We start from the raw sequence: 24,195 nt of genomic DNA, 5'->3' as shown, positions 1-24,195 counted from the left end.
CTTATTGAAGGCTTTTTTTTCTGCTCTGACATTCCCATGTTCTGCTCAGGTTTGCATTTTTAAACATAAGTTCTTTTACTTCATCTACAAAGTTTCCAATTTGTGGCGTTGTCACAGTAATCCTTTCATGTTGGAGGAATGTAATCCCCAAAGTATTTGAGTCTATAGTATGCAATGCCTTCTACATTCATGCTCATTTCCCGGACTTGGCTGGCTGTGTTGACTTACGTGGGCGGGGTTGTGTGTGCAGCACCTGCTCCAGGTCGCCCAGCATGGTGAGGATCACCTCCTTATCCAGCTGAGCCGTTCCCTCACGAGGACCTCCCCCTGAAACCTCTTCCTCTGCCCAATACCCGCCGTCTTTCTCCTTGCCACCCCGTTTCCCACCGCCCCTGCCCGCTGCCGGCTCCTCGTCTGAACGCCCGCTGCTGCCGTCTTCATCTGTTCCCCCTTCCTCCCTGGACGTCCGAGCTGGCTCAGTCCGTGGGTGGCCGCTGTATGACGCCCGCTGTGGCCGCCCGCCTGCGCCCGTGCATCGCCAAGGGACCGGGATGAGGGAGTGTTCTGACTGCGAGAGCACCTTGGTGAGGGAGAGGGACAGGGATCGAGCTCTTGTGCCCCGCACACCTCCGCCCCTTGTGACCGCCTCCTTTCTAGGGCTTCCCTGCAGGCTGCCTCCTGCCCGCTGTGTGGGGGATGAGTACAGTGAAGAGTTCTGAGGTTGCGAAAAATGAGGCGATGGCTCTCCAAGCTCAAAGGAGTAAACCCGCTGCTCGCCATCACTGAGCAGGGTCAGGTTTGTGAGCGAACGCTGCTTGATCCGCAGGTTGAGGTTGTCGGGGAGAGGCTGGGGGGGGCGTCGAGCTGGGCTGCCCCCCTGATACACCGAGAACTCTGCTCCTCTCTTCATCTCTGCTCACAGCCCCCCTCCCTTTTCTCGGCTTACCTTTCCAGCCTCTGGTGGCTCAGTGGGTGAAACTATACACGCAAGTGGATCTACCTGTGCATGGCTCTCTGTTTCCCATTTTGGCTGCGCTGTGACTGAGAGAGCAGATGGAGGGAGGGAGGAACCGGTGGACGGAGAAGGCAGAGAGATGTGTCCCCGCGTCCCACGCCTCCCGACTGAGGTCCAGGATTCAGAGGTCTGGAGAGAAAGCAAGCACTGGGCGAAGAGCGGAGAGAAAAGCTCCCTCTCAGGCATGTAGGTAGAATCCAGATCCATCCTTGAGCCAGCCCATACTCATGGTCAGACGCTGAGCCAGAATCAAGCACTTATTTCCACCACTCCGTCTCCTGTCCTCATGCTTTCTCTCTGTCTTCTTGGCTCCTTTCTCCTCCTCCACCACAGTCAGGGGCGTGGATGAACGAGTCGCTACATCTCCCTCACTAGCACATCCTCCCTGCCTTCTGCGCTCACACTCCCTTTATCTATCCCCCTATTAAATGACAGTCTCTTTCCCCTTCACTCTTATCTCTCTCCCTCCACCTTCTGTATCTCCATTAATTACCACCTCACTGCCACACTTCTTCTGCCTCCCCTCTGACTCTCTGACGGTCCTTCTCTCCTCACAGCAGAGAATGAACGGGCGGTGAAGCCGGCGAACAGGCTCACATAGTCTGCTTGTTCATTCCAGCATGCAGCCTGCAGTACGCTCTCTCTCTCTCTCTCTCCCTTAGCCCTCCTTCTCTGTGTTTACCACCCTCATTTTCTCCTAATCCTCTAGTTCTCTCACTTTCTGTTAACTAAACCCCTAACCCCTCCTCCTCCTCCCAGCCATATCTTTTCTCCTTATTCCTCATTATCTTTCACTCTCTCTTTCTGTCTCTCCATCTTTCCCTCACAGTGTGACAGTGAGTTGTTTGGACAGTGCACCTGTAAGCTTGCAGCCTCTGCTGCACCACGCTGACCGCCTGACTTAATTAAATGCTATCTTGAGGAGCTAAAACAGTGAGCCCGCAGCTTATCGTGACTCAACAATGAGACCACAGAACCAACACATCCCCATCAATCAATGGTAGCTTTATTAGCTCTGTCCATATTAGTCACAGCTGTCTTCCACACATTTTAATCCTAGTTACCAATAGTTACAGTGGTGTGAAAAAGTATTTGCCCCCTTCCTGATTTCCTTTTTTTTTGTTGCATGTTTGTCACACTGAAATGTTCCAGATCATCAAACAAATTGAAATATTAGACAAAGATAACACAAGTAAACATAATGCAGTTTTTAAGTGAAGGTTTTTATTATCATGCGGGGAAAATCCAAACCTACCTGGCCCTGTGTGAAAGTGATTGCCCCCCCCCCCGCTGTTAAAACATAAATCAACTGTGGTTTATCACATCTTTGGAAAGCTGAGTTCAATTTCTCTAGCCACACCCAGGCCTGATTACTGCCACACCTGTTCTCAATCAAGAAATCACTTAAATAGGACCTGCCTGACAAAGTGAAGTAGACCAAAAGATCCTCAAAAGCTAGACATCATGCTGTTTGATTCAATTTGTTTGCTGATCTGAAACATTTCAGTGTGATAAACATGCAAAAAAAAAAAAAAAAAGAAATCAGGAAGGGGGCAAACACTTTTTCACACCACCATAATAGGGACTGTTGCCTCAGAAAAACATAATCAAGGTTTATGGAATTGTGTATTTACACTGTGAGTGACCCATCTGCAGCAAAAATGAACAGACAGATAAAATTAATAGTAATTTATAAAAAAAAAAGTAAAGTAAATTAATAGTAAAAGTATTTTATGTAGTTCTATATAGTTATATAGTGCTTGTTTGATGTGTGGATATTGTCACATCTGACAGTCTGTATATGTAAAATGAGTAGGCTTGTCATGTGGTGTTTGCGGTGTGCGTACGCTTGAACTTTGTTCTCAGAGACTCATTTCTGCCCCTCTTTGGAGAAAGAGTCGGAAAAAAACCGAAGGATGTGAAACGACCATGAAATGTGTGACAACAAAAAGCAAGTGTTTGAAATGGACCCCAAACAAAGGGAATGGTCAGCTGTGCAGGCTAACTTTATCCTTCAAATGAGGGGCTTCGGAAAAGCCGCGACCAAAGCAAAATGTTTGGAATGTCCCTGCCAACTTGACATCCCCAAACCCGTAATCACGCGCTGTTGTTTGTGCACGCTGGGCTTTATAGGCGGTTTGAACTTGACATCTTATTTTTCATCAAGTTAGCCGTTTGATTTATCATCCAGTTCGACCTCGGATAGAGTTTCATTCCAAATTAAGATCTACACCATTTGAATCAAGTGGAATTCATCAAAGATTTAGCACCCTAAACACACAGTCAGACACAGAAATTTTGACTGATGAATTATAGGCACAAATCAGTAATGTAAAATGGGATGCACAGAGTTGTGACACTGAAGTCTTCTTTTGCAAATGGCAAAATCCAATTGAAACAATGGAATTTTCTCCGTGGAAACAGCTTGTGTTTTGATGATGTGTTGCCTGCTTTTAACGTCTCATCCTGCTCCTTGTCAGGAATTTAAGTTTGTGGTTAGAAACTCCTTTTAAACTGGTCAAATGTCCCTCGAACCTGACCTCTCAGCTGCAGAAGCTCAATTGCACAGATGTCCACTGGCTGTAATTAAAGGACAATAAAGACGCTGGCAGTCTTCCCTCTTTGCAAACCAACAGTACGATTTAATTTTAACCAGCAGTTTTCGGTGTAGTTGAAGAGGATCATACACTTCAAATATATACAGAATGAACCCAATTGAAGGGAATGTGTTCCTGTTTCTGAGTGATTTCAACCTCTTACCTTTATCAAATCAATTACTCTGTATCCTAAAGGCTTAAAACTCCTACTATACCCAGTTTTCCATGTGGTTTATGTGTGAAGTCCATCCATGTCTCCAAATAACTAACAGCATAAAGTCATCCCTCTGAGGCTGAAAACAATAAGTGGTGAGTATGTTCTGATGCCAATGTGTCACATGATTGGTTGTGATGCAACACAGGGATTGTAACAGATGATGTTAGCCTGCAGGGATGCAAGCAACGGGCTGCAGATGCTCCCTGTGTCCGGCTGTCAGCGCTGACATTTGCTACATGAAACAAGCACGGAGCAGGAATCCCCCCAGTAAGCACACTCACCGAGAACACACTCACACAACAACTGCATGACACCAGTACAGCACGCTACACAGCAGTAGCCTTCTAAAACTCCCACATCCTGCACCTACCCTTTAACTATCCTCCATTAACACCCCCTGCAGCAGCTAATCCATAATGTAATACAACAGTCTTAATGTAAGCTAAACCGATTTTCTATTTCCCAAAGAGGGTAAATGCATCGTCTGAACAATTCCTCTCACAATGCAGAACAGCATTACAGCAACAGTCAGGTCAACACTGGGTAAATATCAACATGCCCTCTGCAACACCTCCTCATACCTAAACGACAGAAAAGGTAATTCGCCAGTGATTAGACACGTGGTTAAAGTTTTGAAACGGTCGTAGTTTGGTTAGGCTTAGGCAGAAAAACTACTTGGTTATGTTAAGGGAAAGATCATGGATTGGGCTGAAATAAATAAGTCATCTAACGTAACTAAGTTGGGGTAAAACTGCTGTGCTTGACTTTTGGTGAAATAACTTAGCACGTCACCATTGGTTTTTGGTTTCACACAGGATACGAACCGCGGCCTCTTGGATGAAAGTCCAGTTCTTTACCCATCCGTCCACCACAGCCTCCTCCTACGTGGACTTTGTCGCTCTTTCCACTACTTCACCTGCCTTCCTCCTCATTATTACTACAGCCACTAGGGGTCGCTGTTTAACAACAAACATGAATGTGAATGTGTGAATGTGAATAAGCTGCTTGCACAGACAACCTATACGGCCAATAGACAAATGTTAATGCACAGAGGCATGTGCACGTTCACACGCCCACACAGAGAAATATCATATATGCAGAGCCCACAGCATGTGTGTTGACCTTCTGTACCTGATATCTCCTCCAGGCACTGTTTGGCTGTCTTGCTGTAGACCAGCTCTCCCTTGGTGGGGCTGAGGCAGGGGTCGGCTGGGGCCACCATGGTGCAGTCATTTTCTGAGAATGTCCTAAGGGCACAAAGAAATAAATTACACACGACAGATATATAAAGACAGGCTGAAATATCTGGTCAACTCAAGTTCAACTACAACCACTATAGTCATTTCATAGCAACCGTGGGGGGAGAGTTAACATTTGCCATGGTAATACATTACATAACATGTTAACAGATTTAACCAGTCCCTATTTCCCTCCTTCAAAACAAAACATTTTAACATAATCTTAACATTCTGATTGCTGGAATGTATGGGTTGAAAAGACTAGTAACTGTGATTTAGATCAGCAGCCAGAGTCTTCCCTCCTTCGCATCCAGTCTGTCATCTGTGTTTCTGCGATGTTAAACAAGAAAAGACTTTAAGACAGTTTTGGTCTTAAGATGGACACCTCTAACGGGAGGAGGGGATGGCCTCTGATGAGGTGTTTTCTGGGAATGCCTCTGATTGTGTGTGTGTGTGTGTGTGCATGCATGAAGTATGTGTTTGTGTGCATATGCCTCTCCTCCTCAACCGTGAGCATCATGCTCCACTGTTTTGTTTGCCGATCTGAAGAAACAAGGAGAGCGTCCAACACACTTTGTGAGATAACAATCCTACACACATGAGCGCACAGCAAACGGCAAGAAAACACAAAACTGCATATGTGCTAACAGTCATGAACAGACAAACACAAGAAAATGCACACTGACAGGAACACACGCACACAATGGAAAGCATGCATAGCACTTTCAAGCACATAACGCTTGCATACAGAAACACGCAGGCAGCTCTGAGAACTAGCTCCTGTATAGTATTCAATCCCTCCCATCTAGACAACACACTCCGGGGACCACCACCACCACCTGCAGAGCTGCAGATAAAACCTGGCTTCCAGTTGCGACAGCAGCATCAGCCTGTGACTTCAGATCATGTGAAAAAGCTTTTCCCATCTTTTCCTGCAAGCTTCCCTCACCTCATTGGATTCACAGACACATTCCCCGATATTCTCCGCCGCCGCTGCACACAACAATGTGGGCCCAAAATAAGAAAGCAGATATGTGGAGAAAAGGTGACTGCTGCAGTAACAAATAATGATTTATTAAAAATTAAGCCTGCCACTTTTAATGGGAAGGGTAACTTTACTAATAAGATTTAGGTAAAGCCTGTTTTCAATGTTTTGCTATTCTTTATTCCTGGTTACTCACACTATGATTCAAACTGTAGCAATTTTGTGAAAGCATGTCCGTTTGTTGTTTCATTAACTTGTAAATATCACTTTAGATTTTCCATCGTTGCTGATTCTGTTTCTGAACTCGGGTCAGCTGAGGTTATGGAAGCAGAGGAGGACACAGGAGGATACGGTTAATGGCATTGCAAACACTTTGTGTTTGGGGGGGGGAAGGAGACACAAATCAATCCTGCACACTAACTGCAGCAAAGTCCTACAAACACACTGGTCTATTAAGACTTGGCAGAGGCAACGACTTGAAGTGGGTGTAGAAAGAGAAACCTCACAAGACAAAGATGCCTAATTGGGCTGAAAATAATGGTAAATTGCAGCACAGCGGGGGGCCTTTGCGCTTACTGTCTGCATGCTGGTGAGGAAGAACATTTGTAGCTAGAGAAAAGGAGGACGAAGACGGAGGCTTCAGAAACATCCTCGCAAGGAAATATCTTGGCACAGAGGAAAAAGGAAGAGGGTTGACACGAATCTGCATGGTACTTCAAAGGCAAGAACAAGGTGCTAACACAACCAGGGCTTTCATACCCTCTTTGGTTCAATGTGTAGCGCAAGGCACCAAATCCATTTATTTCAATGCAGTCCAGTGATCTGTGGAATCCCTCATTGAGGTGAAGTAAATCTGCACAAAATACTTTTTATCGGCACAACATTGATGATTGATATGATGTCTGTTAGCAAGCTTGCTTTCTCAGAGAGTTTTTCCACACCAGGGGGGAGTAAACGACCCAGTACAGAAAAAAACTGTGCCACTTCCTGATGTGACCAATGTGAAAAAGTGGAGCCGTCAACAGCCAAACTATCCATTGGCCCAGCTGACCAACTCACGTCAGATACTTTACAGTTTCAAATATCAATAATCAGACATTATTGTTGATATTTGGTTTCTAATGGCCACTAGAAACTTAAACTGTACTGAAGTGAGTAAGAAAACTTGTGTGATGAAGTAATGGTCTATTAATGTGTTTTTGCTGGTGATTTTGAAAAAAAATGTATGGTATGTTGGGAGGAGCTGTAGTGGTTGCAGCTTGCTTTTTCCATCTCAACTCCAAGTGCTATGGCCAAATTTGGAATTTTTTTGCGCCAGTTACTGACACAAATGGCAGCAAGTGGTAAACTCTAGACCAGGCTTCAAAATGTTCCTTCAGAAACCTGTGGGTGACATCACAGATGGTACACTTTCTACACTTTATCTCTACTTTTTGCTCACTGAGTGGGCCGTCTGTGCTTCTACAGTTTCAGTTCTGGCTCCCTTCTTTAAAACTGACTATCACTCGCTATCTGCCCAGGACTGATAGCCGCAGCAGTTTTAGCTTGCTAAATGTGTGGGATTAAAGTAATGCTAATGCTCGAAAGAGGCATCCCTGAATGTGGCTGGGCTGACTGTGCACAACGGTGGAGGAAGATGGGGGGGAGAAGGGGTGAAGGATTAAGTCTTGTTTAATGGGATTCCTAATTCTCTTTCTCTCCAAGCACAAAGGCATCTCAGAGACTTTGGCAGCTCCTCCATTTTTCTCCCAGGATTACCTCTGCTGTTGTAAGAGAAAATCGGGTGGGCTGCTGGGCAGATTTACCCACTTCCTGCACCTCTGATGGCTGTAACGTCAGGGAGCCAAGCATCAGCTGCATGCATCACAACAACACTGGTTGAATGAAGAGGAGGGAGAGGGTTCCTGAGCCTGGATTCTCACATCAAGATGAAACCCAGAATGTTAAACACAGGCTTTGGCAACTTGTTCTGTAATGGCTGTGAAGACATGTGGAGGTGAGAGCAGGATGCACACTGGGGAGCGCCAGCTGATCACTGAGAGTGTTCCAGGAATTCATGGAGTGTATGTGAGTGCATACACTGTGTCTGAGTGTGTGCAGGTGTGACAGGGTCAATATATTCACCTCTCTCTGGGGAAAAATGTGTGGGAGACACAGCTTTGCTTAGTTTAGCTTCCTAAGTACTATAGTACACACACACACACACACACACACACACACACACACACATCTCACCTGTACATGAAGGGGGCCACAGTGGCAGTATTTGGGTGGTTGTGCTGCTGCTGCTGAGGAAGCTGAACGACTCCGTTCCCTCCAAGCGCTCCTCCTCCTCCCCCTACTCCTCCAACCCCTCCTCCTCCCAGCATCCCACTGGACCCAGACAGGGCTGAGGTGCTGGTGGAGGAGGTCATGCTGGTCCTTTTGCCCTCTGGGCCCCCAATGGAGCGCTGTATGTAGAAACTCCCACCCTGCCCTCCTTTCGTCAGCTTGGCCCTCTCCCCCTCTCCACCCCGCATGTTGCCGCTGCTGTTTAAGGCCGCCTGGCTTTGACTCTGCGACTGAGTCTGAGGCTTGGACGTCGTGGTAGAGGGAGCTTTAAGTCCTGGCTTTGGGATGCCAGTGGAAGCTGAGGAGGCGCCGCCATCTTTCTTTCCAGATGATGGCTTCCCTCCCTTGGGGATGAGGCTGGCAATTTTGGAGGTCTTCTTGGTGGAGTCAGTATATGACTCGCGCTCCTCTTTGGCTGGAGAGCTGTCCTTAGAAGATTTCCCAAACTTGCTTTTGTCCTCCTTGTCTTTGGACTGGGCCATGGACCTGCTGCCATTGGCAGACGCTTTTGAAAATGAAGAGGAGGGGGAGGAAGAGGAGGATGTCTTGCTTGGTGCAGTGAGGGACGATGCAGGTGCCTTGGTGGGCATTTGCTTGGCCGAAGCACTGCTACTGCCACTGCTGCACATCGGCCCCATCGGCGTCAATCCATCCTCACCGTACTCCGACAGGTCATCCTCCTCCTGCAGAGCCATCTCGGCCACAGACGGTGACGCTCGTGAAGCAGATCTAGGGTTAATGAGGCGGAACTTCTCCAGCATGGACCTCTGGGATCCACCACCGCCAGTGGACCCGACTTTAGACCCATCGCTTCCATGCGGCAGGAGGCCTTCAGAGCCCTGGGGTGAATGGGTGGGGGACGGTGAGTTCGTGGGGCTTGCCAGCATGGACGAAGTGGCACTGTGCTTGAGGTTCATGGACTTGCTGCGCCAGGACTTGCCTGCGGTGGGTGAGGGGATGGCAGAGGCCAGCTGCTGCCCGCTGAGGCTGGTGGGAACCGTCCCACCAATACTGCTCCCATTCATCCCGCCGGGTGCCGGGATACCCCTCACCGCTTCTGAACCAGAGAAAGAGAAAAACAGAAAGGATGATTATTTCAAAGTGTATATTTGGTAAATTAAAACATTTACCATGGTCCAGCTGTTAAATTTATAATCATATTCAACCATTTTGATTTGATCAAAAGGTTCAATTTTATAAAGATACCAATGTGCATATTTTGACCATTATAGACTATTACATAACCATAAATTAAATCCACTTTGGAAACATTGATTACATGGAGTTCCTTAAAATATAGGGGATCAAGCATGTACGGTGTAAATGTATGTAAAAGTATATAAGATAGATGATATCTAATTTTGGAACATGTTTACATAGCAGTAGTATTTCCTGAAGTTGACTGAAGTGGCTGACACATGTGAGTGATTTCCAAAGCAAACCAAAACAGTTGGAGCAAACATTCAAGTTCGGATTATGACACTTTCACAGTCCTCCTGGATTTATTTGACATCAGAAACAGCATATTCCAAAGTCACAGCTGAATAGTGAATTATGTCTGTGCTGCCTTCCTCTATGGTTTCAAACACGTTCAGCTCAAAAGTCAAGCAAAAACAGGAAACTTTTAGAGGATTTCAGTGTTGAGTAAAAGTAAAAAAAACATTGAGAGCTTATTCCCAGGTGGTAGTATATCAACAGCAGGAAAAGTAAAAAAATCTACTGTTATTATTACACTGGTGTCTTGAAGGAGTTTGCACTCAAGTGTGCTGTACCTTCCTGTTCAGTCTCCCACCCCCTGATTTACACTTCTGTAGAGGCCTGTCACAGCACGTTTGCAGGTGGATAACAGTGGTTATAACGGACAAGTCACCGCGTTGTAGCCGTGACAACAAAAGAGATCACACCAGCACCACCTGTTCACATGGATGGAGAATTTCCTTCTGAAAGGAAACCGTCCACCCCCAGATTCACTGTTAAACATCAGTCTCTGATGAACAATAGGTTGCAGGGGTTTGAGCAGTTATTTATAATTCACTGTTTTGGTGAAGCAGCTTTCCCTGAACATTTTTAAGTCGGTCATTTTCTGCCTTTTCCTAGAATTATTCTGAGATTGTACCGTATTCACTTGCGTTATACATGCAGAATGTGAGCTTTTCCACATGGGAAAAAGTCAGTGCTGCAAGCTCAACTCAGAATATGTCCCCCATATTGAGGGTGCAGTGGGTGTGGAAATTGGTGTCTGCCTCGCATCCAGGGATTTTGGCCGGTGTGATTGTTCAACATTGGTAGAAAAATTGGCAGCCCTAGACCCTTGCTCTTTGAGGGACTCACATCAAAACCAAAATCGCTGAAGCTTTTGAACTGAAGCTAACAAACTCAGAGCTGCTGGAAACATCTGGTTAAATGTAGCGTGTGGAGATTTTTGATCTCTAGTAGCACATTGGAACAATGATTTTTAGAGTGGTTTGTTTACAAGAAAACTCCACAGGGAAACTATTTAGTACATATAAATGAATTAAAATAAGTCACTAGTAAAACTCACTGACATACACTATAAAGACAATGTGAAAGGCTTTATTATATTTAAAGATTAAAGATTATGAAAACCACTTACAAATCATCATGTAATCAATATGATAAAAAAGCATCAAAGAAGGCTCTTAAATGAATTTTTTCAAACCATTTTAAAGACATTATTTTCTGTTTTCACCACTTATCACATTCACTGGCATTGATTGCTGCATTACAAATGGTGTTTACTTCCACCCGATTTTCAGTCTAATGTTGCTGGGAAAATATAACGTGCTCAGCAAAAACCACACACACATACACACAGAGCACATAAACCATCCATCATACGTGTAAAACAAATGTTACAGCGTCCGCCGCCGAGCATCGACCTTTACACACAGCCCCCTTTCCTGGCTGGTTGATACTCCGACCATTAGCGCTTCTCTTTCCCTCCCTGACCTCCCTACCTCATGCAAGATCTACTGTCTGACAGATAAATATAGTATTTAAGGATGATGGACAGAACCGAAAGTGGGCAGGCAGGCACAGACAGAAATGCATCTTCTTCTGGAGTTTGAGGTCAGTTCAGAGGGAAAGAGAGGCAGATAAATAGAAAGCAAAAGGAAACAAAGAATTAGACATAGGGCAGGATATAAAGAGAGGAAGGTGACGGAGTGACAGCATGAAGGGTTATGCACTATTAGACTGAATGTCTGTCTGGCTGTCAGTCAGCACAGTGAGCAGGGCTGTGAGTCACCTCCCGTCTGCAGTTTAAAGCCCCTTAAAGCAGACGGGGGGGGGGGTGTTCAGCTTCAGCTGTGGCCAAGAGACTTTAACCGGCTTACACTTCTGACAACATGCTCTAAAACCTTAAAACATAACGCCTCAGTACACTGTGTCAGATACAGAGTGAAAAGTGCAATTTGTCAGGCTCTAACAGAGACTTTTCTTTACACTGTGCTGTATAACATTAACTATACCACCCAACCGTAAAATGTCTAATAATGGCTAGGGCTGATGGCAGTCATCTTGCTGAAAACATTAACGTGGTCATGTTATGCTCATTTTCAGGTTCATCATTTTATTTAGGGGTTGTACCAGAGCAGGTTTACATGGTTTCATTTTCAAAAAACACCACATTTTTGTCATTTTGCACATTGCTGAGGCTCCTCTTTTCACCCTGTGTGTTGAATGCTTCGTTTTAGCTATGGAGTGATACATCTCACCTCTACAAGATCTTTGTTGGGAGTTGCACATGCACAGTTCCTAGTTAGGGACTACTAGCCAATCAGAAGCAGAGTAGGGCGGGTCCTGAGGAGCCGGTAAACACGGCTTTGGTTCAGCTGTATATGTTCCCCTTACCAGCTTAGCAACATGGACTGGAGCAAGAGTTTCAGAGTGGTGAGTAACAACTTGATGTCCATTGACTGCCTGGAGGGTGGCTAATGTTTGGAAGGGAGAGGAGAAGCAGCAGGTGGACGTCTTGTCACTGTGTGCTGCAGCTCACAGTGTTTTTCCACCGGTGTTTTCGAGGGCGTGTCGGACTAGCCGCTTGGTGGGCATTATGACGCGTGTTTTCTAGTGATGTCACAATAAAGCATAAGAAAAGGCAGGACTACAAACGAGCTGTTTTCAGGCAGTTCAGAGCAGTGTTTTCTGTGGGAGATGGGAACTCCCTTTAGGTCGGACTTTGTGCTTTTTCACTTGCAAGCACTGCAAACCTATTACATGCCCAAAAAGATATATAACTCAATAAAGGAGAGATGAAAAGCCAAAAAGGATAATACCACCTCTTTAAAGGAAACAATCCAACAAAGACAGCTGGCTACCAAAACATATTGGTCATCAATTTTGCAACCAAAGCATCAATAAATATAAAGCCATAAATGAATTTAGGCAACGTTTAGGTAAAACATATCATAAGCTGTATTTAATTATTTAATATGCCATAGAAAGTGTGGCCAATGACACTTTTCATCTTCCCCTCCTGAAAACTGATTAGGTGTGCGTCATATTTCTAAGAGTGTGTGCTTCGAAAGTGTACATGGGGACAGTGCATTTGTGCCAGAGCAAAACCTCCCCTTGCCTTTATATGAACATTGTTTCTGCATGTTTGAAAAGGGCAATGAACTGACAGCCACTCTCCTGTTCTACTGTAATGAGCTAGCAGGTTAGAAAGCCAAGATATAGTCGGAATGCAGAAGGTTCTGATCTCAGCCCAGTAACCCCGGCTACACTTGGGTTAGTTTTAACTAATAGATACTCACCAGATAAACGAACACATCAGCTTGTGAAAAGAAACGACACCTTCATTTTGCATCTTTTTGTGTGTGTGTGTGTGTGTGTGTGTGTGTGTCTAGACAGCCACGTGATATTGACATAAACATGAATGAGAGAACTCTTCCTGTGTTTATGTGTGTGTGTGTGTGTGTGTGTGTGTGTGTGTGTGTGTGTGTGTGCCCTTTGTATTACCCCTCATCTTTAGAGATAGCGCAGTGGCCCTCAAGGCACTTTATGAATGTAAATGAAAGAGGTTCCAACCATTTGTGTGATTCTGTGTGTGTGTTTGTCCGCTTGTGTCCAGTCAATTAACCCCGTCTTTAGAGATCTCCCTCCTCCCCGCTCCTCCTTCCCCACCCCGGAGGCTGTATCGCAGCGCCGCCACACTTTTTTTTTTTTTTTTTTTTACCATGCAGTGACTTGTCGCCATGGCAACAGACTCTTCTTTTCTTTATTTTTGCCTCAGCGGCCGAGGAATGAAATTTCCCTTCTTCTGGGCGGCGGTGGACCTTCTGCTGACAAATGTACAATACATATGTGACGTTTGCAACCACATGACCAACAATACACGGAAACTGAAATCCTGAAGCACGGACGGACACTTAACGTCTCTTGGTCAGGTAAAAACTTACAGCTGGTCATGCGGTGCTGACCTTTTCTTCTCTTCCAAACTCTGCAGCTCATGTTTTGGATGCATTCTGTCACACTCCAAGTTGAATTTATAACCTTTGCATGCTCTCCGCTATTATGTCTCTGCCAGACAGATAATAAATTATCCCCATGCTAGAGGAAGAAGGCAGCTCAGCTTTCACAATTGCCTCCTCGTCCTCAATCCTAACAACAAGCAGAGCAATCACCAACTTTCCAGTCCAACTTCACTTGCAACAACAACAAAAAAACAAAACAAAACAAGCATGCCGTTTGATGCTTCAGTTTAGTTGGCTGAAGCTAATTAGATAGTTGCATGGCAACAAGAATGATGTAATGCTCTTTGTGCCCTTTGAGCTCCCTTTCACTTTGGTCAGAGTTTCACTGTGTGAGTATAGAAAGAAAACAACGGTTCACTTTATCCACAGCAGCATAAGCATATTTTTTTTAAAAAGTTACAGATCGGACACGGCACAAATCACCATTAGGGGTGGAACACAAAGCGTCTATCTATATTTATTCATCTCATAAAATGATCTGTGATCGGATTCATCCAGAAAGTCAATTTTTACAGCCATTGATACTCCTCATATGTGTATATATGTTTAGCTGCCAAAATACACAAAACATAATGTTATAAATATGTATGTCAGTAAATTACATTACATTTACATTTAGCTGATGCTTTTATTCAAAGCGACTTACAATTGCTATATATGTCAGAGGTTGCACACCTCTGGAGCAACTAGGGGTTAACTGTCTTGCTCAGGGACACACTGGTGGATGGGTCACAGTGGGGGATTGTGTCTCTCACATCAAAGGCACGTGTCTTATCCATTACACCATCACCACCCAATTCAGCATTAAAACATGATTTATATCTGAATCCTACCTTCTGTGACATCTTTTAAGCTCTACGATGCACTGCAAACAAATCTGGTGACTGATGAAAAGGTATTGAGGACCCTTCATGGTGAAGTAAACCTCGCTAAGAACTGAACTCAATGTTTTAGGCTATTTGTTTACAATTCTGACACCAACATAGCCTTACTGCAAAAATTCTGATCTGTTTAGGACACGTTGTCTGTTCACAGCACAGCTAAAGCCACAAGCAAAAAATAAAGATAAAAGGATGTAAGATTTAACAAGAGAATATGGAACATGACGGCCAAATTAAACTCTCTGTGAGAGAAAATAAATGCAGGAGAATGTATAAAATGGCTTGTGGCAGACACTTCCTGTATCCGTTTCTGTCTTCTGCTCTCTCTGTTACCTGCTTTTGCCCAGAAGGTTTTGTCTGCATCGCTGACATTTCCCCACAATTGATTTTTCCTTTTTTCCCACCTTTTACTTTAGACCAAAACACTGTTTCATCTCCCCTGCAGTGAAGCTCCAACGCCTGGTAACTTATCTCTGCAAACTGAAGGTTTGTCTACTGGCAGGACTCAACTGCAAAGTGTGAACGGTCCGGAAAAAGGACGTATCATTGGAAAAGGGGCCAACCATTTTCACAAAACAATAAAAATACACTGATTGATTGAATCCTTTATAATGGGGTTTGCTGAAGGAAAAAAGAACAAGACTTGTATAAGACATATATCAGTTTCTCAATAATTTCCGCTTCCTCTCGGCTCTCTTTTCCGCAACAAACACTTGATCACACACTCCCTGTCCACCCTCACCCTTCCATCATCTTTCGACATGCCTTCATTCTTCATCTCATTGAGGAGTCTGAAGTTTCAGAGAGAAATCAGAAGGCTGGGTGTATATCTTGCGCAAACTTTTAGGATTGACAGCAAGAGAGAAAGAGAGTTTGCTGGAGTTTTCTTTTTCTTTTTAGAGATGGCTGTCACTCACCTCACAACTCTGCAGACTAAATCAGTGACTGAGCAATGCTTTAAGATTAAAAGCAAGATATCATTAGAAAACATTTTATGACAGTACATATTGCTAGCCAAAGCCAATGGTTTGTCATTATAATGTCAGAAACACCCCAGGGATGGTTTAAATTATTAAAATGACGGTGAGCCATGAGATAGGTTTTAATTATTATCACTGTTTGAGCCAGTAAGTCATAATAAATCTTCTGAATGAGCCAAGAGGAACTCTATTTTAGCTATTTTAAATACAGTGACTGAGCCAATAGAAGAGGTGTTACCTGATTAAAACATTGTCCTCTGGTATTTTTACTCTTCACAACAGAACTAGGCGGTTAAAACAACTATTCCTTTGTGAATAATCAATAATGTATTAAAAAAACAGAAAAACACTAACTTGCAGCTACTGTCAGACCCTTCTCTCAAAAGCATAATCACTCTCATTAGCTTCATCATGTTTGACAGAGCGGCTCCCTGAATTTGCCCCTTCGGTCTTCTCTCAACTGGCTCTTGCCACGCAGTGAAACTTTGTCCACTTAATGGCATCCATTGTAAGTCACTTGCAATAAAGAACCGAGGGTGATTCAGCAGAATGGTTAAGACTGGCACAGTGAGGGACTGGGCTTCTCTGCAGCCCTCGGATTGTCTGTCTGAGTCAGTGGTGCCACCAAGTGGTTGGGATGGAGAATGTAAAATGGTCGCCCCTTCCTACTATCAACTTCTACCAACTCCATCTTTGCTTCTAAAGTGTTACAGTGTGCGTTGTGTTACTAAACACAGTAATATGCCATCCTTACCTCTGTCGTTGCCACTGGCATACTGAAGAGGCTTGCTCTTGTCGATGCTGTTGAAGCTCTGGCTGCGCCGGTTGAGGTTGGATGAGCCCGGGCTCCTGGATGCCCCGCTGCCTGCAGCAGGTACTCTGGAGGGGCCTGGTAACCTGCAGGGGCCAGTGTGAAAGAGAGAGATGTTAAAATAACATGTTGGAACTCTATAGAAGCAGAGCTGCTCTGGGGGCAGTTAAATGTCAGCGGGGGGGGGGGGGGGGGGGGGGGGGGGGGGGGGGGGAGCATAAAACAGTTTTACTTAGCCAGAAAAATCATCTCCACCCATTTGAGATTGATGGTCTTCATTGTCTCAGACAGTGTTTTAAATACACACTATACACAAATATTTTTGTAAAGCCCCCCTCCAGTGTATTTTGACATTTCTGTGATTTTCTATTTCATGTTTTTATGAGTCATTTCCTTACAATGTTGATTACCCACATAGTTCGCCAAATATATTTTGACAAATAGCTTTATTTTGTGCTCAAAGTTGCTTAGTTGCTAAAACGGGGTGGTGAGGGGTGACTATAGTAATTCCACAAGTCATACGTCATCCTCCAAGCTTGCGCAGTTGCACAGTCATGTCTTGTTAAAAACAAAACTGTTGCGCCTTGTTAAATCAGAGCATCAAAGCCATAAACGTTGTTGTGAGCTAGCCAACCAATTTATCATATATTTTACGTAGTGTTTAGGTATATCTCTAAATACCCCATTCTTCAGGACACAACACATAAATGTAAGAACTTCATAATGTGCCTGCCTTAGGCCCAGCAGACAACCTGCCTGTAAGCTTTATGTTATGCCTCGGGATAGGGACAAAACATGTACAGCTAAAGCTGGTGAAATCATCATCATTGTCAGTGTGACATTAGTAGTGGTGATTCTGTTTCTTGTAATATCCTCCATGAACAGAAATAAATCAGAAATAAATTGTTTTGTCGTAGCCTGATACTTAATAGCAAACTTTACAGTGTAGTGATGTTAACACAGCATACTATCCTTAGCGAACACTCAGAAACAGCCGGTCAATTTCTGGTTGCTATGGTAAATGATTACGTCTATTAACTTTTAACTACTCCCCTTTTCTCTGTATGAGAAAGAATGTTAACCAAAAACGTCAGTTAAAACTGTCTGGAGTTTTTTCTCATGCCTATATGTACATTATTAGGGCCAGAGCAGTGACTGACATTTCACCGAGATGTACAAAATATTTGTGGCAGATGTATCATCCCAAGACTTCAAAAAAAGCCTCTTGGAGCCATACCTTAAACCCAACAGGAAGTCTGCCATTTTGAATTTTCTTTTTTTTTTTGTGATTTACAGGCTCTGTACTTTGTTTATTCTTACAAACGACTCAGAGCAGATTAATCACATCTCAAATTCATTCCTTGATGAATAGTGTAGCTTTTGAGTTTTTATTAAATGTTGTGGTTGCAACGCATTGTTCATCCCGAAACAGGAAGTTGTTTCAACTCGAGTTTACATTGTCCAATCTGCCCCAGTGATTCATAAGAGTCACGGCCTCAGGACATCTGAGAGTTGTAGTTATTGCCCCACCTACTGGCAACAGGAAGTAAGCCTTGTCTGACAATCTTTCAATTTGATTTACATCAAATTTTCAGGTTAGAGTTTACATCTGATTTACTGGAACATAATGTACAATTATTGGGTGTTGTAGACACAGGAAGCGACACTGATCTCCTTTGTGCAGTGTCCAAAACATGAAAATTCAGAGCTGCATCGACCGACTGCGACACACCTCGGCATGCAGGAAGGTGTGCGGGCCTTTTCGTTGCTGCTTGCTGCTTCAATTGGTTGATGTAATTGTTTCTATACTACCTAGGAAGATCCCTTTGTAAAATGATTTAATGGGCGACAAAACCAAAACGCTGCGTTCAGTGAAGAAAATTTAACTGAAGCTGCGAGCATTGTCTTGCAGAGCTGCAGACAGTAGCATGAAGAAAGATGGAATTCAGTACTAAAAAGACTATGACTTTGGGAGATAATTTTCTAATTTGGACTGCCTAAGTCTCTGTTAGCTTCAGCTGAATGTGGATGTTGTCCCCCATCACTTACATTGAAATTACTTAAAAATGGCCAATATGTAAATGCTCCGTACTTGTATAGCGCCTTTCTAGTCTTTTCGACCACTCAAAGCGCTTTTACACTACATCTGCATTCACCAGTCACACACATTCATACACTGAGCCTAAGTGCTCAAACGGAAACTAACATTCACACTCACTCATACACTGGCGGAATAGCCGCCAGGGGCAATTCGGGGTTCAGTATCTTGCCCAAGGACACTTCAGGATTGAACCGCCGACCTTCCGATTAACGGCCAACCTGCTCTACCTCCTGAGCCACAGCCGCCCCCTAGAATATGGACAATAGGAAACCAACGTACCCAACAAAAGGTGACCAATGTACATCCAGGCACCTGAAATTTTTAAGGCAGACCTGAAGAAATAAAAACCCTGCTGGGAGTGAACAAGTCTAAAGAAGTCTACTGTGGACTCAAGAAGACCGACTACAGACAAAGGTAGGCTGTATAAACTCTATACAGTACAAACAGCAAAACAAAGAAAGTTTGTCTCACTTGGATTTGAAAGAGTGCTTCCATTGTGGTCATAAATACTGACCCTGCACTCAGTATGTGTCAGTGAGTGAGATGGAGAGAGATCAAGAGAGTGCTGTAAGACAGAGTGTGTGTTTCCCTGTGGGTTGAGGAAGAAGGATGAAAGGAGGAGGTGAACTTTGAGTTATTGCAAAACTACGTGACAGAATATAGAAAGACACAAATGTTTCCTTCATGATAGGTCGGGTGAGATCAGTCAGCACCCATTATTGGAGGAAAAATGAACTAGTATGTGAAAATATACAGTGGGGTACAAATAATGGCTCTTTATTTGTGTCCTCCCTCCCTCTCATGCTCCTACATACAGTCAGAAGGCATTTCTTTACCTCTACTGACACTGTATAAAGCTTACATATACCTACCAGGGAGGTTTGTGTTTTCAGTCAGTCTCTCTACTGTCTGACATCCACAAACACACTTTTGCATAATCTTTTTCTCTCGACAGAGTCAAAGCTGCCGGTGTCAAATGTTGATTTGCCATGCTGCAGCTGGAGGATTTTCACGGCTCCCATGAGGGCGCTAAAAGAATCATCTCATCAAAAACCTGTTGTTATTGTACAATAACTTTACATTGCATTTTTTATGCACTTTGCCAGATGCTTTCACCCATCTGTTTATTGGTAAGTTATTTCAAAAACAGACTCTGCAACTGCTTCAAGGATCATGATGAGATTTACGACAACTTGATTTTTATGATCTGATTCCAAAGATCACATTTTACATTACGATCTCGTCTCTTTTTCTCCCTAACAAACTCTTTAGACTGCTAGTTTACACGCTGTGACTATCCTGTATCCAGTCTCCATTCATAGCCTGGCATTTGTCAAAAATAAGTGGGAAAGAAAAAACCCTGAATTCTAACAACTTGGTGTCTTTCTGTCTCCGTGCCTGAAAACTGTCGCGATGTCCTTTAACAAAGATAATCGATTCTCTACGCTGAATATGTCACTCGGCGTCTGTATCGCAGATGGAGCCGAGATGTCGGAGAGGAGTGGTTTTTTTTAAAGGGTGGAATCCTGACGTGGTCAAAAACCCCAGTGGAAAAAAACATATTCCTTTTTTTTTTTTTTAAGGCCTTTATTTAATACATCTAAACAAATAGAGGGACCAATTGACACATAGCATGGACAAAAAAACTTATATTATTAAGATAGAGATCTCCCTACACTGCCTGCAGTGCTGTATTATTCCTTGGGTAAACAGAAATAGCTTGGATGAACTTACATACATGTCTCCTGCTTTTACTTCTACACTATAGCACTTACCATGAGAACAAATCAGGTCAACTTTATACTGTCGCACTAAATGACCAAATCAATAGTGATAATATATGGGAAGGGAGCAACACTTGGGTCTTTTATCTCCCTGGATTGTCTTTTTTACACTTTAAGATGTAGGTCAGGAATGCCTGCCTTTTGGCCTTGCACTCATCACTGGATCTGGAATCTATTTTATAGCAAAACGAGTCCAAATAAAAAACAAGAACTGAGAGTCCAGAGAGATACTGTTTTGCACAATCCACATCTCAGCTTACAGTATCCTTTCCAGAAAGTGTTTCTGATAATGACTTGGTTCAGATTGATACAGGAAATAGCACTGTTTTCACATACCACACAAAACTGGATAAAACACAATTATCACTTGGCCATGGTAATGCTCCCAGTTCATCTTTTAACATAGCTGCTGTTGGACAGCATTTGCAGAGGAAGGCAGCTCCACCAACTGATATTAGTGAAGACAATTATGCTTCAAGCTGCAGGGCTTATCAGACTAACCATCCGCTGCATTTTCTGATGCAACAAGAAACACAGAAAGCATCTAGTAGCTTCTACTATTACAGAAGAGGGACTTGAAAGATACTGTAGATTATTGCAAAAAAAGTTGAAGTTTACTTTGTGTGTCTCCCTTGAAAAATAGAGCACGGCTCAGCGATTAAGCAACCTGCACGGCATGTAGTCAAAGCAAAACTGCCTAATGAGTCAGTCCATGTGCTGAACCATGCAAACTATGTTTTATACAGACAATTGTGCAACAACAAAATGTGCTCAAGTGCAAAAAAACTGACATCTAGAAGTAGCAGTAAATGTGCCAGTGTCTACAACCTCCTTTCCATTTCTTAGATCCTAAAACAACTGTACATCTACAGTGACGTCACCAGCACACTTGAGACTGTTTAGAGATGCAGATCCAGGTCTGAGAGCAGAGACTTGGTGCTCTGCCTGAGTGATCGCACTGAGCTGCTGCCAGAGGTGGTCCTGAGCCTAGAGAGGAGGCTGCTCCTCACTGGGCTGAAACAGAGGGACTAGTACAGTAGCAACCACACAAGACAGAGAGCGAGAGCGAGAGAGAGAGAGAGAGAAAGAGAAAGAGAGCATGGAAATGAAAGGGAGGAAAAAAGAGCTAGTCCTAGTTTTGGTGTGATTCACTTAAAATTTTGGTGTTCAAATGAAATACCTCACAACAAAACAGAACTAAAAGCACCTCAATGACCCTTAAACACACATGCATGCACGTGCACAGCTACAGTAGCCGTAGGGACTTTCACTCCCACTGGTACAATCAACAAGGGAAAGAACAGAGGAGAATAAGAGACCAAACAATTAAAAGAAAAAGAAATAAAAAGGAAAAGACTTGAGAGAATGGGAGTGAATGGGGAAATAGATGCAGATAAGAAGAGAAACAGAGAAAAAAATACTGTAGCTGAAAATACAGACAAGAGAAAATGAGAGATAAACAGTGGGAAAATGAGGGTGAGATTGAGGCAATTCAGATGGAAATCAGAGGTAGTCCCTTTTATCATCAGATTCTTTCATCTTCCAAAATACATGTTTGATAATACATCAGCAAAATGGAACTGCAAGAGGGAAATGTGATGTAAATTCTGGACAATGATTTAGTTTTAGGACAGACTTGGCGAAGCGTATCTGACACAGAAAGGATCTCAAGCCTGATGGTGAGGTGAAGAAGAGAGGCACTGGACAAACACCGGCTATCCTGTTCATTTCCCCTGCCAAGTTCTTCCCAGTGAGTCTGGGGATTCCAACCAGCTCCTTTCCGATATTATGCCAACTTCTACAGAAAATCTGGTCCAGCCAGTCTGGAATTCACACTACCTCCAGGGCAAAGCCAAAGCCACATCAGGCTCATTAAAATGGTAGAAAGATACCACAAGCTAACAGGTGGCCAACAGGCAGTCAAACATCACCACCTGCTGCAAAGATGATGAACTTTAAGGGCCATACCAGTACTTCATACCATTTAGAATAATAAACAAATATGTTTTCCAAACCATGTGAACACCAGTTTTAGAAATTTAAATGTATATCTTCTACTGTTCCCAGCAGCCATTGATTTGTAAACTTGTGTTAGTGTTGAGAGTCTGCTAGTTGAATTTGTACAACAATGGCTGCCGGGAACTGAACAGTATATTAGGTTTAATAAACTAAATCTGCAAAGCCCGCATTAAAATCTGGTCAGCAAAAATGTATAGTATTAGAGTATAGCTAACTTGTAGTGAAGGAACTAAAACTTGCAGACACACGGGTATGGTTCTTTAAAGCCATAATGTAACACAATAGTACACACAAGTGCCCTGTAGCACCAGTAGAGCACAGACAATAAGCAGAGGAGACCCCAGGGGAATATTCAGACTGTAAAGCCATGATAGTTTAGTTTTGTGCAGGTGTCTTCATCAAAGAGCATTTCATCAGGAATAAGAAATAAATGAGTACCAACACGAGGAAGCAACTTATTGTGAGAAGTGTGGAAATGCACGAGAAGCTCTATTATGGCACTCAGTTAGGGCTGTCCCCGACTAAGGATTTACATGGTCGAATCAGTAGTAGTATAGTCGACTGATAGTCAAATCATGTGTGTTTTTGTGCTGGGAGGGGGGTTACCCACGGTTGCTTTGCTTTAATCTTGCTGCAGAGCTGCAGTCTCTACTTATTCAACTTTCAACACGGTAAATTTTCAGCTAAACTGAGGCTTTTTGAAGACCCTTTTCTCTCCCTCTCTCTCGCCTGACATACACCGGTCTCGTGCAGAGTTTAGCTTGCATTCCATGCTGCCGACAACTGCATGCAACGTCGCGGTTCCTCGTGGGTCTATTTCAAGTAGCCGGCTGTTTAAAAACGATGTAATATTCTTTGTGTGGCTCATCAACGGTGATCAATTATCCGAAAGTCTCGCGAGGTGCGGACAACTCGGCACAACACCAGTGAAGCTGGGGCTCCGTTGCTCCACTGCCACTACATACACGCTACGGCTACACATGCGCACTGGCGACCCAGGGTTAGGGTTACAATTTAGGATTTATTCACACACTTTAAAAATATTTATTGAAAGCTTTATTCTTTTAACATGTTAATTTACAGCATTAAACATTGACATGTATATTGTAATAGGCTGTATATTAACTTATTGGGAGAAAACTGGTAGCTCCATATTTATATATTTCTAGATTTATTTATATTGACTGAATGTTTGTCTCCGTGTAGCACCTTATCACCACAGCAAATTCCTCATATGTGTAAAACACTACTTGGCAATAAAGATCCTTCTCCTTCTGATTCTGATTCTATGTAAAATCAGACATTGAGCATCTCCATATCGCCAAAATGGCATGATCCTTGTTTCGCTGCGAAGCTTCGACTGTGACATTGACAGTCGAATCAGGCTCCGCCCAGCGAAGCATCGAATCTTCGACTATTTGGGGTCAGCCCTACCAATAATCATCAATTACTCATCCTTGGAAAGCTAAGCATAACAAATAAAACAAGGGCAGCCTCTTGTCTTGGACCTAAGCTCATATGTAGCGTTTTAATGCACACTTAACTGGTATGAACACCAAAGAACATTCATAACATCAAAGAATGCACCCCCCAACTGGGCAGTATGAGTCTAACCAGACACATTGGACATGTTTCAACAATGGAAGAACAATCTTTATCAGTGACTGCAAGTGAAAAGTGCAGATGTTCCTGTTAGAGGATAGTTCCTTTAGCTTTGGCTAACGGGCAGAATGTCTCA

The 24,195-nt window shown here is 43.5% G+C and overlaps 1 protein-coding gene across 7 annotated transcripts in view; it reads right to left on the bottom strand.

The window, feature by feature from the left end:
- Positions 1-24,195, bottom strand: part of nav3 (neuron navigator 3) — a 375,602-nt gene that overhangs the window by 78,196 nt on the left and 273,211 nt on the right. For 6 of the 7 annotated variants that reach the window (XM_046072613.1, XM_046072614.1, XM_046072615.1 and 3 more), the window contains 3 exons: positions 16,497-16,639; positions 8,288-9,440; positions 4,961-5,076 (listed from right to left, as the gene is read on the bottom strand). In XM_046072613.1, coding sequence (XP_045928569.1) covers positions 4,961-5,076; positions 8,288-9,440; positions 16,497-16,639 — 1,412 coding nt within the window. Of the gene's footprint in view, positions 1-4,960; positions 5,077-8,287; positions 9,441-13,583; positions 13,638-16,496; positions 16,640-24,195 lie in introns of those variants that run through there. The other variant, XM_046072618.1, reaches the window with a different exon arrangement.

This window comes from Micropterus dolomieu, linkage group LG16, assembly GCF_021292245.1.
Source record: "Micropterus dolomieu isolate WLL.071019.BEF.003 ecotype Adirondacks linkage group LG16, ASM2129224v1, whole genome shotgun sequence".
NCBI classification, from domain to species: domain Eukaryota; kingdom Metazoa; phylum Chordata; class Actinopteri; order Centrarchiformes; family Centrarchidae; genus Micropterus; species Micropterus dolomieu.
Note: the sequence above shows the minus strand (reverse complement) of the source record. Positions and strands in the feature narration are given on the sequence as shown.